Source organism: Tetrao urogallus, assembly GCF_951394365.1.
Source record: "Tetrao urogallus genome assembly, chromosome: 3".
NCBI lineage: Eukaryota > Metazoa > Chordata > Aves > Galliformes > Phasianidae > Tetrao > Tetrao urogallus.
This window is the reverse complement of record NC_136815.1, coordinates 51,670,750-51,689,164: the sequence shown is the minus strand read 5'-3', so window position 1 is coordinate 51,689,164 and position 18,415 is coordinate 51,670,750. Positions and strand designations below refer to the sequence as shown.

Genomic DNA, 18,415 nt, shown 5'->3' with positions numbered 1-18,415 from the left:
ATTATTTTGTTCCTAACTATGATTTTTTTCTCTTAGTTCAATACTGTAATTAATTTTAATTATGTTGTGTGTGGTATCTTTTTAAGAACATCCCATTATCACTAAAGCACTCCGGTTAGGTCTTACTACATCTGTGCAGGTTGGAAGTATCACCTGAGATACCAGTTACTCCTAAAAATGAAGTAACTTCAATACCTGTACCATATTGTGCAGATGAAGCAGTAGGTGTCACTAAACATCTTGAAAATGGTTTCAGGCAGCAGAATGAGCATTGAGGGGCTCAAAGGGGATATTTTATTTCAGAAGTGAAGAGGTGAAATCTAACAGGATTTGCTTAATTCTAGAAAATAACCGTTTCTGTGAAAGAAGATGGGAAAACCTTCTGAAGCAGAGGAATAGGAAAAGAGAAAACTTCAGAATTAAGTAACACTGAGCAATTGCAAATCAGTTAATTGGAATGGAATTTGTTTACAATTTCCCTATTGTTTCTTCTCTGCAGAAACCTCAGCCCCATTTCATCAAGATGCAAAGGAGTGTATTACATACTGCTTCTCAGCTGGCCCATGGGATATGTTTGTTGTTTCCTCGCACTGGTGCCTTTCATGGCTTAAAAGGACCATCGGTGGCATCTCATGTTGGATGCAAAGTGAATTTGGCACTGGACCCTCCTAAACGATGTCTTCATGCAGGTGCAGCACTCTTTGCCTCAAAGAGCAGCGCTGTTTCATCACAGCCAGCAGACACTCCTAGGAAAGCACCAGAAGAGAGAGAACCTTTGACTTCAGCCACTGAAGTATCCAAGCAGAGCCCTGTAGAGTCAGATGCTTCAGATCCTGATCCGTTACAAGACAAATCAATTAGCCTTGTTCAAAGATTCAAGAAAACTTTTAAACAGTATGGAAAAGTCATGATTCCCGTTCATCTTGTGACTTCCACCGTGTGGTTTGGAACCTTTTACTATGCAGCCATGAAGTAAGTTGATATTTTGTTGCAGTGTGCAGTGCTGCTATTTAATTGACCTGGACTTTCACAGATGAAAGGATGTAAGTTATTAATCTGTGCTAAAAAATGCCTCTGTACATGATAGAGAAATGAGGCCACGTTTTTACCTGAAGCATAAGATTAATACTGAAAGTATGTAGGGCTCATGAGCTTGTCGTGTACTTAATGTTTTCATGCAGTGACTGCTGTATACTGGGTGTGCATTTGTTGCATTAGGAAATGTAGTATTTGCAAGAATGTAGCTCTCCCTGAAATATGCATGGATATAAACAGCATTGAAATGATTAGTAAACTTCCACCAGATATAAATTTGGAGATTTGGAATCCCGATTGAGTTGTTAGATAAAATCTTTATAGACCTGTTCTTTGCCTTTGGATTTGAAGGATATTTCACCCCTTCCATCTCCCTTCATCCCCAGTCTTCTCCTATGACTGGATTTTTAAATCTTTTACCTCACTCTGAGCTCCTCACAAAATATACATCTTTCCTTTTTTATTTCTGCTTACTGTCTTTCCCTTCCTCTACTGAAAAAAGTTACTCTAAGTCTGTAGCACAGACTTTTAATTGGAAAATTAAGTTGTGTGGCCAAAAAAAAAGTCCTTACATATTTCTAATTTAAACTTGTTTAGTGTGGGACAGGTAATGTTTTGGAAAATGGCATTTATTACAAAGAACTACATCAGCTAGGAACTATTAGTTCAGATGAAAGAGCACTGTCTATGTGGAAATGGTTTGCTAAATATAAGTAAATGTTTATCTCTGGATTGCTAGTGTTGCATATTTAATAATAGAACATATGAAACAATGACATTTTCTGGTGGCAAGGATGGGGCTTTGACAACAGAATGCCCTACCACACAAGTGTTTGTTTTAGTGACTCTAACCAGCTGGCATCATTGCCCTTTCTAGGAGCTATAGATCCAAATGTCATTCTAAGTTTAGCTCATGTTGGAAGAATAAAGGTCTGGAGCTATTAAAAATATTTTGCTTTGGATGAATCCAAGTTGATACTCACATCCAGGCTTTTCAAGTTTGTTTTCTTGAAGTGCTTAGGTTAGCTGCTAAAATACATATTTAACAGATGAAAGCAGTTGAAATATTTAAGTAGGAACTAATCATAACAAAACTGATTTGTTGTGCTACAGGAGTAGCACTCTCTTGAAGCAGAAGAATAACTTTCAGAATGACTGCTCATGGTGCATGACTAAATGGCCGTGGTTTATTTAACAGCATTGATTAACACTGTCTTTTAGGTCTTAGTAGATCTCAGTTTTCTTCTCTGGAATTAGGCCTTTGTTGATTCTGGTAACTGTTAGAAAATTCCTGCTTGATACTGTTCCTGATCCTGCTGCTAAAGTGATCACATGCATAGAGAAACACTTAAAATGCTGGAAATAGTAGATAGAAATTGATGATGATGCTAATAATACAACATTTCTAAATTTGGGGAAGTGAGGTATCAGATGTATAACTGCATGTAGCTTTCTTTTACAGTGTTAAGGAGGACTGCCTTTTTTTTCCCCTGTTCTGGTGCTGATATAATTTCTCTGATTTTCAGATAGAAAGACATTATAGTAAGAGCTCATTCCACCCATGCCGCCACCTCGTATTAACCAGTATTAACCAGATAGAACAGATGAGCACAAAAGCCCTGCAGTCTTGTGCATATAACATTTGCATCCTTTTGCCACGTTCCATTTGTTTCATTTAAAAGTGAAGGAAGGACACTGAAAGCTGGGCCCTCGACTTGTGAGCAGATTAGTCTGAGGTTTCAAAAGGGGAAAAAAAATATTTTGGACTGAACGGAACTTGTACAACTGGAACCTGAGCAGCTGCCTCAGAACCTACTCTACCTGTGCACCTCCAAACGTAGTAAGCTGGAATGCAGGTTAGGTTTGCAGCTGCTCAGCTCAGCAGGGGTAATGTAAATGGGCTGCCTCCTGGTGGAATGCTTGGGGGGGGGGGGAGGGGGAAGCAACACATTAATTTACCAACACATACAAAACAGAAGTGCATTGTTTGTATGAAAACATCTGCTATCGAATAACAAAAGATTGTGTGACTGAGTTAAAGAATGGAAATGATGCTCTAGACCACTGTTCGGGTTTCGTATGCCATCCTATTCATTTTCAATTATTTTTTCTCTTTGGTAGAGGAGTGAATGTTGTTCCATTCCTAGAGTTGATTGGCTTACCAGACAGGATAGTAGACATCCTGAAAAATTCCCAGAGTGGAAATGCACTAACTGCATACGCATTGTATAAAGTAAGTATTTTTATGGTTTGCAAACAAGCTCTATATCTTGCCTAGTTAAATAAGTAGTGTTTATTTGTTTAAATCAGGAAAAAAATATTGCTGTTTTCTCTCTTTGATAGTTAGACACATTTCAGCATTCATTTCTGTAATACGAATAGTCACATGCAAGTTAGTATGAGCTCTGTGTTCATTTAAAGAGTCTGTACTTCTAAAATAACTTTCTTGCTGCAGGATGATTGTCTTCTCTCAGAGATCTAATTACAATTAAGCTAGTCCTCTGTATCCCTGAAATAATTAACAGGGATAAAGAAGTAAATTTCAAATGCTTTATGATTTCCAGACGAGTGTAGGTGGATTATTTATTTATTTATTTATTTTTAATATTCTGGAGGTGAATTGATTTGTTTTCCTCCATTGTTGTCAAGTACTTTCACTGTCCACTCGAATCAATTACTTAGATTTAGGTTTGGGTCTCATTTAATTGTTGTATGTGCAAAGTCTGTTTTAGGGAGCCAGAAATATGTCAGACAATGCAAAAACAAAGTAATGTATTCACTTCGAATGCCACTCATTGGTTTCCTTTCCAGATGTGATATGCTGCTTATCTGTTCTTTTAAGGCCCCTCCCACCCCCAACTAAATGTGAAAGCATTACTCTTGCCAATTCCTCCTGTGCCTGAAAGAGATCAATAAAGAAATGCGGTTAAAGACAAAGGTTTTATTACAGATGTGAGATTTGGCAGACGTGAAAGCGCTAGAATAAATTGCAAAGAGAAGATGATACATCGATCTTTGAAGTCCTGAAAGAACAAGTTTGTTTAAACTTTCTAGGATAACAAACCTGGTCATTGTATGCTGGGCTAGCTGACTTCTTAAGGTCTCTCTTAGCTTTGGCTTTCCATAAGCGGGTCCTAATTTTAGACTTAAGTTAGATACCTGTACTCTTGTGGATTTTAGAATTCAAAGCATACCCTGTTAGTATTTCTTCTTTGTTTATATATAGCTGAGTGCTCATGTGCTGCCTGTTCTGTACTGCATTCTGAGGCAGTTAGTGCTCTTTCTACAAACTGCTTAGGGAGGTTTTTTAAAATGCAACTCTGATGCCTGTGCTGGTTTGTCAAAAGGGTACTTAAGTAGGAAGTATGCGTTTCTGCAGCATGTACTGTAAATTGCTTTATTTCTTAACAAACAGAAGATATTTTCAGTGTCTGACACTGGTCAATGTACATTGTTAATATTAAGAATACATTCTGCTTGATAGTACTGTCCTGTTTTATTTCTTTAAGATTGCAACTCCTGCCAGATACACTGTGACTCTGGGAGGAACATCCTTCACTGTTAAATATCTGCGTAAGAGTGGCTACATGTCCACACCACCACCAGTAAAGGAATATCTACAAGATAGGATGGAGGAAACAAAGGATAAAATCACGGAGAAAATGGAGGAAACAAAGGATAAAATCACGGGGAAAATGGAGGAAACAAAGGATAAAATCACGGAAAAGATTCAAGAAACCAAAGATAAAGTTTCGTTTAAAAAAATAAAGGACTAAGAGATGCTTAATTTTTGGAGATCTCTAACTTAGCACTTTAACCTTTTTTGAGGCAGGAGATACAAAGTGCACTTCTGACCTTTCTTGAGTTTTTTTTGTTGTTTTGGTTTTTTTGTCTGCAGACTACAGCTTCACTGTGAATATAGAATTATGTATATTCTTGAAGGCTGAAGTTTCCTGGGAGAGATAAATTGTGACAAAATTTCAATTAACAGAAGCAAAAATAAATTTCACATGAGAAGTTCACATCCAGTGGTAATAGTGTCAACAATTACATCTCAACCCTCCCCCCCTTTTTTTCTTTTTTCAAAATGAAGATGATTTCATATTAAAGCCACTACTTTACTCCTCCATCTTAGTGCACAGCCATTATCCCATCGGACTGAACCTTCCGATAAATGAGAATGGAGACGTCTCTACTGGGGAAGAACACTTATTTTGTATTTCTAAGTATGTAATCTCAGACCTCCTTAATCGTGATCATCTCTCGACTTGGAGACAGACCATTGTCACTGATACTGCACATGAAGAAAAGAACGGATTAGTTACTCAGCGTGAATGAATTCATAACAGCTACATGGACTTCAGCTGATCTGTGACAGTTCACAGTTTGGGACTGCTACAGACCTTTCTTGGAAAGTGCATCTTTTCAGAAATCTCAACTGCAAACTATAGGAAGATGAGTTAATCACAACAGCCATACTGTCAACTATACTGTCTTTTTCTAAAGTTGATTTTCACTAGAAAGTTATTACAATGAATCAATTATTGTATATTAAAAACTTTAGTTTTTTTTTATTATGTTGAAGTTTACAAAACTGTTCTATTATTTCACGGTAGTCCTATAGCAACAAAAAAAACGAATTCAGAAGAGAGGTTTACTCAAATAATAGGTATACTAATGGAACTTTTTAAATACATGCAAAGTTAGAGTTAAATCCCAAAGTTTCTTTTCCTGTCCAAGAATCTCTTGGATGTCTGTAGTACAGTTTAGCTTTCCTGAGACACTGATTGCAGTCTAGCAGAAAACTCTACGTTTTCTTACATCAAGCAAATACTTGTTTGTACCTGAAATGCTGAAAGGACTAAAGGTGAAACTGCTCTATTTGAGTAAACTGGCAAGCTTCTCTCTTAGTTCTACTCAAATTTTAGGCTGAACGGAGTGGATTTTTTTCCTGTTTCTGTAATGGCCCTCACTTCCTAGTAAATCTCTGCATGTGCATTTTGCTTAAAGATGTTGGGGTTTTTTTGTGGGCTTGGTTTTTTTTGTTTGGTTGTTGTTTTTTTTTTGTTTTTGCAGGGAGATAGATAAATAAAGCAGCAGAGTTGGACCCTAAGTATTGTAACTAAGATAAAAGAAAATAACTGATAAAGTATCATTTCTACCCCACTCTTTTACTTTGTCAGTGAAGTCACCAAGAACCTGTCCATTTTTAAGTCCGTTGAACTTCAATAACTCAATTGTGCAGGTTTGATTGCATACTTCTCTGCCTCTGTCCATGTGTCAAAATAGTAACTGCAATCTAATGCTTACCTCACAGGGCTGTTGTGAGGAATAATCATTGTATATTCAGTGTCCTGAAGATGTAAAGTGCCACATTTCCGACAAATACTATTAAAAAGGAATTCTCTCTAACTGCAAGCTCTTGAGAGTGTTGAGGTGAGTACTACTTTAGAATTGGAGTTGAGATACTTTTCCTCCTCCTCTTTTAGTGTACTTTTCCTTACTGTCCTTGAACATGCTTTTCTGACCTAGACTGGGAAAATGGAAAACTGGGGGGGAGGGAGGCAGCGTTGTACTGTGCATGGCGTGGTCTGGGGCTGGAGGCTGGGACATTCAGTGCCAGTTGTGTTTCAGCTCTTCCCTGCACCAGGCAGGAGCTGCACAGGGGCACTGTGCTGCCCACAGTTGGCACACATGTGATGGCAGTGTGCCTCAATGTGAAGCAGCCTCAGGAGGTGCATGTGGTAGCACAGAAGGAAGAGATGCAGGTGCGGTGGCTTGGGAAAGAGAAAGGTTTTGTGATTCATCCCCTGGAAGGGAGAGGAGTTGTCCTTGCCTCTTTCCAGAACCATCAAAGATCTGATGGGACCAGGGTGAAGGAATTTGCTGCCATACAGGCAGTGGAGAAACTGCTGCTTTAGTGACTTCCTCAATTTCTGCCTTCTTTCTCCCTCATATACAGTGATCCTGTAGAGCATTACACTGACTTTGCTGCTGATAAGCATGAATGTGAGGGTTCTGAGTGGCTGCTGGAGCAGGAGTTGGAAATGAAGTTGTATCAAGCAAGATCCACAGCAGCAAACAAGGAGGACCTGGATCTGAAGTTACGGCCTGAGATGAGGCGGGAGCCAGAGTGGTGCCAGAGCCATAGTGGCAGCCCAAAAAGCAGCCAGAGTTCTAGTGGCCCATGGTGAGACTGAAGGCATTGCCCAAATAAAGGCTTGAGGCAAGTTCAAGCCAAAATCGTAGCCTGACAAGTTTCCAGAACTGAAATAGCAGCCTGAGCAAGATCTAGGGGTGAACTCATATCCCAAATATACCTGAGCAGAGTCAGAGGCCTGTGTAAGATTCAGGGAAGTCATAGCTCAAGATGGAGTCAGAACAGAAGTTGTGAGCCAAGCACAGGCCAGAGCCAAAGATGGGACCAAAGCCAAAGTCACTGCCCGAGAGGGAATAGCAGCTGGAGCCACAGCACCCACTATTGGGCCAGGGCAAAAGTCAAAGCTGGAAATGAAGCCACAGATATGGGGCTGAAGTTTGTAACTGAAGTTACTACCAGGCCTAGCCAAAGCTGCACAGTGAGCTTGTTGCTAAAGTAGCAACCCAGTGTCAGGCTAGACCTGAAAGATGGAGGTCCAAGGTGGTGGCTGGAGCTTAAATCATGGCCTACAACTGGGATGGGGCTGAAGTTACAGGCAGAAGTGGAGTCAGACCTGAAGTCTTGCGTCACAGTCTGGTGACACAGTGACAAAGTAGAGCCCAATATCAGACCAGGCTGGATCGGAAGAAGCAGCCAAAACATGGACCAGATGTGCAGTAGCCTCCTGGGCAGAAGTTGCAGCCCAATAGCAGGCTAGAGGTGAAGCAGCTGCCTAAGATGATACTGGAGGCACCGTAAGAGCCCAGACAGGAAACAGTGACAAAGACAGGAGGACCCAATCCAGACAGGACTTCAAGCTGTGCCCCAAGCAATGTTCAAAGGCAAAGTCTCAGCTGAAGGGAGGACTGGAGCCAAAATAGTCAAACAAGACCAGAATGGGGTGGGTCCTGAAGTCACAGTCCATGAGGCTGGGGCAGAAGCCAAGGAAGACCAAGCAAGGGCCAGAGTAGACGTGAGTCCCTACAGAGAGTGAAGCCAAAGTCACAATCCAGTACAGAGGTAGAGCCAAAGTCACAGTCTAAGTGGTAACCCAGTATCGGGCCAGAGCAAAAGTCATGGCTTCGGATGAGGAAGAACCAAAGTCACTGCAAAGACAGAGGCCAAAGCTGCATTAGCCTTCTGAGGAGGGACTGGGATAAACATTATGGCCTGATACCAGATTGAAGCCGAAGTAGCAGCCCAAGATAGTACCAGAGTTGAATTTACAGCCCCAGATGGAGCTGAAGCCAAAATCATATAAGACAGGGCTAAACCTGAAACTAAGACAGCACTGAAGTGAAAGACAATCAAATCATGGCCCACAGCTGCACCAGAGTCACAGCTGTAGTCCATGATGGGGCTGCAGCTGACATGGCAGCTGAAAGTAGAATTTGCTGCAATGTTATGACCCAAGGAGGGAATTAAGCTAAAGAAGCGGTCCAAGATCGGGCTGAAGTAAAATTTGCAGCCCCAGATGGGGTGAGAGAAAAAGAGTCACAGCCCAAATAAAGGCTGGAGCTTGAAGAGGAGCTGACACCCACAGACCACTTGAGATGGGATTTCCCACTGGCAGGTATCAAGCACACCCATATCCCTGTCCTGGGCTGAGCTGTGAGTCAGACCAAGGAGAACTCGCCACACAGTCCTCGTGGGTACCCTCTGGCTCTTCATGGATCCTGCTGGCTTTTCTGGCCATAAATATGTGGTTCCATACCCTTCAATCACAGCATAAGGGCTAGATGGGGAAGCACCTATGCCACAGCCACTGAGAAACTCTCCAATGGCCTGAGAATCCTAAAACCGTAAGATATCCTGAGTTGGAAGGTTACAGGGTACAGCTGGCCCTTGGGGCTGCCAGAGCACACTGCGGACTCGTTCACCTTGCCATCAACCACAACACCTAGGACCCAGAGGGACCGTAGCCATTGGAGAAAATATTTGAGAGATTTCCCCTCCCTTGCCTTGGAGAACAGGGTTGGAGCTGCTGGAGGGGCACTCAATGGTGGCAGAGAAAGTCCCTGGCCCCTGGCAGCATGCTGCAATCCAGCAGGGCACCTGCCACGTCATCTCCTGAGTCACTGCTGTCCATGTGACCATCCTCATCAAAACACATTTCTGATTGTGTTCCCCATGGGTGTCAGCTTGGAGCACTGAGCTGCATTTGTCCTTATTCATCACTTACCGTCAGCAGCAATAATAATTAGAGAGCTGTAATTATCCCCTGGCAGTTATCTGGCTATTTTGATGAAGATGATCTTCTAAGTAGAAAGAATACATCTTGATTTCATAAGGCCACAGGGCAACATGTAGCATTAAGTTTGGGTTTGAGTTTAAGCAATTGACTGGACAACTACAGGGGAGGGAACCCAGGGAAAGATACACAGGCTTGTTTGGTAGTTTAAAAAAAAAAAAAAAAGGAAAAAACAAAATGAAAACAAACTAAATACAACTGGGTAAAGTTCCATCAAAAAATGAAAGAGGAGAATGTTCAGGTTGGATATTAGGAAGGCTTTCTGCTCAGGAGTGGTAAAGCACAGGCACAAGTTGTCCAGGAAGGTGGTAGAGTCACCGCTCCTAGGGGTGTTCAAGGAATGGGTGGATGTGGCACTGAGGGACATGATTGGTGGACAATATTGGTGGCAAGTGGATTGCTGATTAGATGATATTAGAGGTCTTTTCCAACACCAGTGATTCTATAATTACATGAAATATTTCTAACTGCTGCTTTGGCTAGCCAAGTGGCCTATCTTGTGAAATTGGGGACAGTGGTGGTTGTGCCAGCATCCATCCCTAAAGGTGAAGGCCTGAGTCTTTTCCATTTCCATAAAGAGTAGACCCATATGGGAAAACAGATGTTCCTACAATCTCCCATGTCCCAGTCAGGAGTAACTGACAAGCTGTGTGGCAATTGCTATGAGAAGAGTTGTAGCCCAGAGCGGCTCTCTACTTCTTCAGTGTTATTGTCAGATGGTGATTTTAGTCTGCTCAGTATCATTTACCTGTTGGAGTATAAGTTTAGTTGAGATGAAAGCGTCCATTTCCCCTGGCATATGGCTTGAGCTAGTGTGCATGTTTTCTTATCTGCAAGCATAGTATTGGTGGAACATGAAGCATAAGCTAAAAAGGTGAGAGGACTTGCACAGAGCAGCTGATGCAATCGCTCAGCCATACAGCTTTCAACGTGCACCAGTGCACCTCTCACTGAGAAGCTGCAGCAGCTAATGCTGCACCACTGACCCTCTAAAACACACACAGCTGGACTGCAAAGCCAAAGGGGGCCAAAGTAGCCAGAAGAGCAGTTTTGCAGTGGCCTGCCGAGCCCTACCCGTCAGGTTTCTCCAGAGGGAAAGACACCAGCTCATTGGCTTTTTCAGACAGCTGTCAAGCTTGCAGCTGGAAACAAATTGGAAAGCACTTACTTAGACTCCTAACCCAATTGTAGGAAAATAAACAGCTCCTATACATTCAGCTGTTGCCATAAACCCTGCTGAAAGGGTATGAAAATGCGTTAATGCTTTTGATTTGGCTTATATGGCTTCTTCACCAAGTAAAGCCAACTAGGGCAAGCTTGGCTCTGCATATGAAAGACTCAGAGACTGCTAACATAATTGCACATGTATGCCTATGCAGGGGGACATGTGATAAACTGTAACATTCTGAGAGCTTTGAGGACAAAACTAGTTTGTTTTTTTTTTTCCTCTGGGAGTTTCTTGCTGTCTAGGGTTAAATGTAGGTCAAGCTGTCTGAGCCATGTCTGTGGCACACAGAGTGGGATTAAATCGGAATTTTCCACTCAACTCCACTGTCAATCACTGTAATGTCTGCAAATGTTAAATTAATCTGGAGTGAGCTGGCATTGGCATTGAAGGGAGCTTCTTGGGCTCAAGGGTGATGTTTTGGCCTCCGTGGAAAAATTGCCTTCTCTCTCCAGGCAAAGGGTGGCTGCGTTCCGACATTTTTTTTTTAAACCCTGAAACTACCATCGAAACCCAGAGAGATGATAGCTCTGTACAAGGCAAAAGCACACAGACAGCGGAAGGAGCGGGGAGAGAGAGCACCTGACTGCAGGAGGGACCGCTAGCGATGGAGGTGGGGAGATGGCTCTGCACTGCGTGCTGCCCTGTCCCTCTCCACGCACCTTTAAAGCAGCGTTAGCACCTCTGTGCAAAGCTCTTTGTAGCAGAAGCCGTTACTGAGTACAGAGTATTTTGCAGTAAGGATCTGCTGGTTTGCACGTGTTACAAAGGACAGTGAGCATTCAGCATTACCACTCCACGTGCAGTCCGTAAATCCTCCGGCATCCAGCATGTTGCTTTTATCCCAGTGTGAGTCCAGCACTGCTGTGCATCCCAGAGTCCTTCCAACTTAATTAATATCTAAGGGTGATTTGTAGCACCCAAGGTAAGCAGAAGCAGGCAGTTAACCAGCACTAAGTACGGTAGGTGATTTCTCAAATGCTAAGGAATGTTCTGGGAGTAACTGATGTTGTGAACTGTATGGGGTACTGAGAAACGTAACTCGTCACTTTGCCCACGTGGAAAAGAATGGGCTAGCTGAGCTCTAACCTCTGCTCTCAGTAGTAATCGTTTCATACTCGGCCTAGAAAAAAAAAAAAAATGTAGAAAACAAGCCAAAAAAAAAGAAAAAAAAATCCTCCAAGTTTTTATTCTTTCCCGGTGCTGGAATTGTGTGGAAGTGGCACAATGCACGTGGAACAAAAGCTGGGCATCACTGGAGCAGAAGCAAGCGATGAGAACTGGATTCAGCAGTGAGGTTTTTAAAATGTGCATTTTAATTAGAACTCATTTAAAGCACGACCGATCAAAACAGTGATAATGAGAGAAGCCTAATTAATTTTTGTCTAAGCAACCGAGCCTCATTATAGAGCGGTCTTGGGGAAGAAAAGGGTTTGGAGTGCTACAACCAGGGTGTTTGTAATGAGAGGCAATACTGTGGGGAGCCTGGAAGCCAGACCGAAAGGTTTCACAGGACTGCAGCAGCCACTGTATTAATCTTTAAACAGGAAAAGCAACCCTACTGAGATGAGACATCCCATTTATAGCCAAGTTCTGAGCTGCAACCATTGGCAAAGATATTAAAACACAATCAAACAGAATGGCATATTATAAAACAAATATAAATACAATTAAAACCAGATTAAGTAAAAGATCAAAGCAGTCTCAAAAAAGCAGTTTCCAGGGAGTTCAGGGTTCAGACAGCAGAGGAGGAGCAGACGCTCAGAGGTCTGGAGCGCTTCTAAGCACTGAGGCCCCAGCTACTTTCTAAGCACCAAGGAAGAATTAAAATGCTGTGGAGGGGGAGATGCTAACTCTGGGTGGTTATATGGAAGGAGAACTGTTACACTTCTAAATGGTGGTAGCAGAAAGTGCTGCAGCATTTAAATAAGGAAGCCATTTGTAGAGAACAGCAGAAAGCTCCTGTCCAAAGGCAGCCCAAGGGCTGCTCCTGAAGGAGTGTGTCAGAAGTGAGCTGGTGTATAATCAATGGATATTAGGATGTTATAAGAGAGTTAGGCAAAATAGACTAAAATAATAAGGATAATAAATGGAAGGCTTACCTATATGCTAGGCTCACCTACAGAAAGCACCAGAAGAAGGGACCTCCAAACAAGATCCTTCCCTACTGGTAGCCAGCTCTTAGATAGGTCTAGGAGAGGTGCAGCCAGGCACCACCCCTTCCGGCAGCACAGCTGAATTGCCTTCACCTGTGCTCCTCTGGCTGACTCATGGCTCGCCTCAGGTGATCAGAGGTTCAGGCCGTGACTCAGCAGTTCCTATACAGCTGGGGATGCACAGCCCCCTCAGCAGCCTCTTCTCCACACACACTGCCCCCTGCTTTGCAGCACCACCTCCCTCTAGGCATCACTCTCCAAAAGGAATCAGCAAGCACAGACCGGACTACAAAATGTAGCCCAAGACAAGGATTACATTAACAGTCATGCTACATGAAGCATCACGTTATACTTCAACACAAATAGAAGTTAACTGCTCACTTCTTATGTCGCTAAGCATTCCAATAGTGAAGTGAGAGGCACCACCTGTTGACAGTTGAATTTACCTTCTATTACCAAGGATTCATGCTTTTCCCCTGCATGAACCATATCCTGTATTTTTGCTTTTCAATCAGTTTCTTCAGCTTCATGGTTTGGTCACTGCCCACCACTTTCTGGGCCAGCACTGCCCTGCCAGGGGCAGCCACGACACTGGGTGCCTGCAAGGGGATCAAGGCGGTGTTCTTAGCCCATGTTTCAAGGACTGAATCCACCTCCGACTCCTTAATGACCAGCCACCAGCTTGAGAGCAGAAAAGCAAGGACAAAAAAGGACAAGCGTTTGTTTTACAGAATGTCACCCTGGTGTTTCATCCCCTTTTCCCCCACTTCACAAAGAAATTCAATAGGAGACAAATGCATTTCATGGTTTTTAATAATTCTGTGCTATGGTTAAACCACAGCATATTAAGAACAAGCATAAAATCTGTATTTAAAACTAACAACAGCACTTAGAGCAACATCTTCCTTTAAAAGTATTGCAATAACAGACCTTAGGTCTAAAAACTAGGACATCACCATTTGCTCAATTAAAAGAGTCAGATACACAACAGTTGAAATCTTTTCCTTTATATAACCGGGAGTTACGGTGGAAAATAAGCAACAAATTAATTGTGTTATAAGGAAAATAAGGTAAAAAAAAAAAAAAAAAAACAACAAAACAAAACAACAAAACTTAAAGCAAACCAGGTTTGTCATAGCGTCACATGACAACTATTGAGAAATCCCAATACAGTTGTAAAAAAAAAAAAAAAAAGTACTGTTTTTTAATAGATTTGTTTTTACAACAATAAAATTTAAAAGAAAGATTAAATATTGTTGATAGTGCTGTACATATTTCAGAATAACTTGAAACAAAATGGACAGAAATAAGAGACGCTGAAAGTGTGATCTTGAAAGCCACAATGTTGGAAATACAAAAAAATCCATACAGCAATAAAGCATTTTACACTGTAAAATAACTAGCAAGAAGCAACAAAGAGAGGGTCCACACTCTAAAACCAGGCGTTGGGTGGTTAGTTTTAAGTAAAGCAGCCTGACCAATATACATACCGTCATGAAATGCTCTGAGCACAGCAGCATTGGGCAGTTGATATCTATAAAGATAAAATCTCTTACAGCGCTTACATAGCCTTGGTACTGCAAGTAGAAAAGGTTGTTAAATTATATTAAGGTGATTTTATGACTATTTTTGCTGTCCAGGCTCTGCGATGCCTGAGGCTCTCCTAATTTCTGCTTATACCTTTTCTAACATCCCAGCTGCCTACTGCGCTTTGTGGAAAATGGCAAAATGTGAACACGCTTGTGAAGACACTCAGAGTCTGCTCCTGCCACTGCAGCTTCAAAGCCAATTAGTGCCTCTGGAAGGAGACGTGCTCCTGTTTGGTCCACTCAATATGCAAGTTTTGATACGATAAATCACACCTTAGGTTCTTCTAGCAAAAGGTTTGCTCTGTAAAGACTCCTGCTAGTCAAGGCCTGGGTTTTTTGTTTGCTTTTCTTTCTTGGCGCACAGAAGTTGTTCTGCAGTGCAAACAGAGATGTGACATGGCCAGGCAAGACAAACTTCCAGAACAACTGCTCTGTGCCCTAGCAAACAATACATGAGTTAACAAACAACAGTCATAAAATATGCATACTTCACTATGGTACGTGCTTACTGATAAAACAGCTCAATACAGATAGGGATGGAGACAAGCTACCTGCACAGGCTTGACGATGTGGAACTGGCCATAAAATGCATGGATTTCTTTAAAACGAAGAACAGAACAGCCACGGTCAACATTCAGACGCGGGATGCCCGTGGGGGTTTTAAAAAGATATTTACAGACAAATGTGAGGCTGGAATTTCAGGTCAGCAGAGAAGCCCCGGGGCAGCCAAGGGCTGTGCTCTGAGCCACGGGCTGTGAGCGCTGCAGGTGGGAGCCAGGGGCTGCTCAGCCCACAAGGGCTTCACCACGGCCTTCACCGGGCTCAGGTACGGCCCCTGGGAGCTCTCCCAGCACTGGGCTGCCACCTGAAAGCCAACAAAAACACCACCTCGATGACATCGTGACACGCCGCTACGTTACATCTGTGGTTAAAGCCTGACAAGTATAAAAAAGTTACGTACAGACAGGGGTATCTATGAGAGATCAGCCGGCATCCATCAGCAAGAGGACTGGTCTGTCTCGGATCGACAAACTTGTACATCACCTACCGTCCTGGGATAGTTAGAACAAACAGCTTAGAAAAATAAGTAGAGTATCTGCAATTCTCTAAAGTAGAACTTCACGTTTAGTTTTCCTGAGGTATTTGCTTCACCGAACAAGCCACACCGAGAGCGCATGGGGCATGGGCACGTGCGGGGAGACCCAAGAAGCCGGGCAGGTCTGTCCCCTGGCCAGCAACACCCTACCAGCTGAAATGCACAGCACAAAGGGCTCCGTATCCACATTGGCTCCAACCAGGCTGTGGCCTTCCTCCCGCCATATTACATATCAACCTGGGCTCAGCTGCTGCTGTCAGCAATCGGCACAGCAGTGGGGCATGAGGAAAGCGAGGCCTCAAGGCCTGCGCTCTGCTCAGCACGCAGCACAGCAGCGGGGAAGCAGCACAGCAGAGCTGGCTGGTTACACACAACTCTTGTTGGCCTCCTTTTCATTTCACAGGGGTGGTCTACATCGGTTCCCACTTGTCTGAGCTTCACTTCCCATCAAGGACGCAGACAAAAAAAGATCTGAAAGGTTTTAGCCCATTTCCAGGTTAAAAAGAAACAAAAGCAACACCACAACTTAATCAAGGATAATAAATAATTAATCTGCTGGAGAAGTAGTAACAAATACTGGTCCAACTCAGCAATAGCAAGGCAACGACCAAGACAAGAAGCATCTAGCTGCAAGGTTAAAGCTGTGGAGGTTTCGTTTGTTTTGCTTTTTTTTTCCTTTTTCTTAAAGTGACACATTTAAAGAAAAAAAAAAAAGAACAGATCTTCACAGCAAAGATGCATCCAACGACCAGTTGCTATACACAGGCGAGCCAAGAAGGATTTGTTCAAACTTTTTCCCTTATGATATTATATTGATATTTAATAGGAAAATAAAATACATAGACTTCTTGTCATTTGTATGCATTCATTTGCAAATCTTCTTACAAAAGAGGACCAAGCACAGAAGTTGGCATTCACAAAGTCTATGCCATTATTTTGTGTTAAAATTGGTATCATCTATACATTATCTTACAGTATTAACATCTATTTGTTTTTGTGTGTTTGTTGTTCTACCCATTGGGTAGGATATGTGCATAATATATTCAAGTTATACACAGCACCATAAAAAACAAAAACAAAAAAAACCACCTAACAAAATTGGAAAGAAAAAGACAGACAACCAAAAAAGCACCATTTTCAGTGAGGCACAACAAAGGTGGGAGCGCGAGGCCTGACCCAACGCCCCCTGGAGTCAGCAAGAGTCCTCCCACCAACGGCACTGGGCACTGAGTCAGGCCCTCAAGTGCAAGGGGATCCCATCTGCTCAGACCTGAACATGAGGCACCTTAGTTGCTTACAAACTACCAACATGCAAACCTCCTCAAAATTATACCTAGCACGTACATCAATAACTCATTAATAACCCTACCAGAGCAGACAGACGAGCACAAACCAAAGAGAGAAAGGAAGAAGAGACAGTTTCATCACCCACAAGATCCTACACATCCCACACCATCTCAGAAAGCTCACATACCAAACCAGGTAAAATAGCAGCAGCAGCAGCAGTAATACAGCAAAGAAATGACAGAGTCATCTCCAGCAGTAAATCACACAGAGAGCGGCTGTTGGGGTGAAGGGGAACTTTCTAGGATATGAGTTTGTTTCTGTCAACCAACACAGAAATAAGCTCTGCTGGTGCTGAAGCAGAACCAGTGCCACCCGGTTGCTTTTGCTCAGCCTGCAAACGGAGAAAACAGCAAGGCAGAAGGAAAAGCTGGGAGAGTTTGCAGTAAGATTCATTACGAGATTATGCTGTTTTTCCTTTGAAAGCAGCATGGCCCTGAAACGCATTTAATGCCCATAGTTGTGACTCTTTCAAGGGAACACCAGCAGCCTCCTCACCGGCACGGTAAAGGACTTCATCCAAACAGAGCTGCCACTGACAAGGAAAGAATTTGCTGGGAAGAGACAATGGGCTCCAGCACTGCTCATGGAGGCTGAATTTTGTGATACAGCTCCTGCTAATCCCCAAGTGGAGCCATACCAATAAAATGCCATTTTTGCTGGTGCGAGTGTGCCCAGTGGGGCTTTTGCCAGCACAGCAACAACAAGCAGAGGTGGGGCAGGAGGTAACTTGCACCCCTGACTGATGAACCAAGACTGGCAAACTATTAAATATAAAAAAATCTTACCAACCAACCTTTTCAGCTTGGCCATTCTCAAAATTTTGAGCTTCAGTTTACTAATACAAAATAGAGGAAATACAGAGAACTTGGCCAGGAAACCTCTGTACATCCAACATAGCCTCACAAAGGATTTTTCCATGTTCCAAGGAACCTCAACAGGTCTCAAATAATTCAGCACGAGTGGTCTTTTCCAGCTATTTAAGACGACTGACAAATTGGGGGTAGGTTAGAAGAGCAGTTATAGCCACGCTGGTTGGCAAGCAGGCAGCTCAGGCCATTGATGCATAATTCAATTCTTCCTAACGCCATTTATCTAAAAAGCAAAGATGTAATCAAAAGCCAACCTTCATCCAAATCCAGTAATATATCCCTTCTTAGCATCAGCAAGGTTTGAAATAACATGCTTCTGAGATTTAAAGAATACATGAATTACATTTGCTTTGCATAAATCATCACATGAGGTCTACATTAGCGCTGTCCCAAAAGCATGAGGATTTTTCAAAGCCCAGCCTGAAAAAGGAGAGCAGTTGGATGGAAGATGGACTAGCATACCTGGGCATGGGCAAGGATCCACTCAGTAAAACTTCCCAACTGACAAAAACAGTGCACAACAGTCACAGGAGCAAGAAACAAATACTCCTCATGCCTCCCACTGTTTGTGACAAACGATCTGTCATCGCTCCTGGGAGCACGATGCCAGTTAGCATTTCTGGGAGGTGATTATGGAATAGTAATTAATACATAGAGAATGGATGAACAGGTCACAGGCACAATCTTGCATGCAGGTATGTATACACA

At 42.7% G+C, this 18,415-nt stretch overlaps 1 protein-coding gene across 1 annotated transcript; it reads left to right on the top strand.

Annotated features, from left to right (window-relative positions):
* Window positions 1-523: 523 nt before the first annotated feature.
* Window positions 524-4,811, top strand: FAM210A (family with sequence similarity 210 member A; the record flags this gene model as incomplete). Its single annotated transcript, XM_079533983.1, has 3 exons — window positions 524-972; window positions 3,157-3,268; window positions 4,545-4,811. The coding sequence occupies 3 exons, from the start codon at window positions 524-526 to the stop codon at window positions 4,809-4,811; spliced, it is 828 nt and encodes a 275-aa protein (XP_079390109.1).
* Between the last annotated feature and the right edge of the window lie 13,604 nt (window positions 4,812-18,415).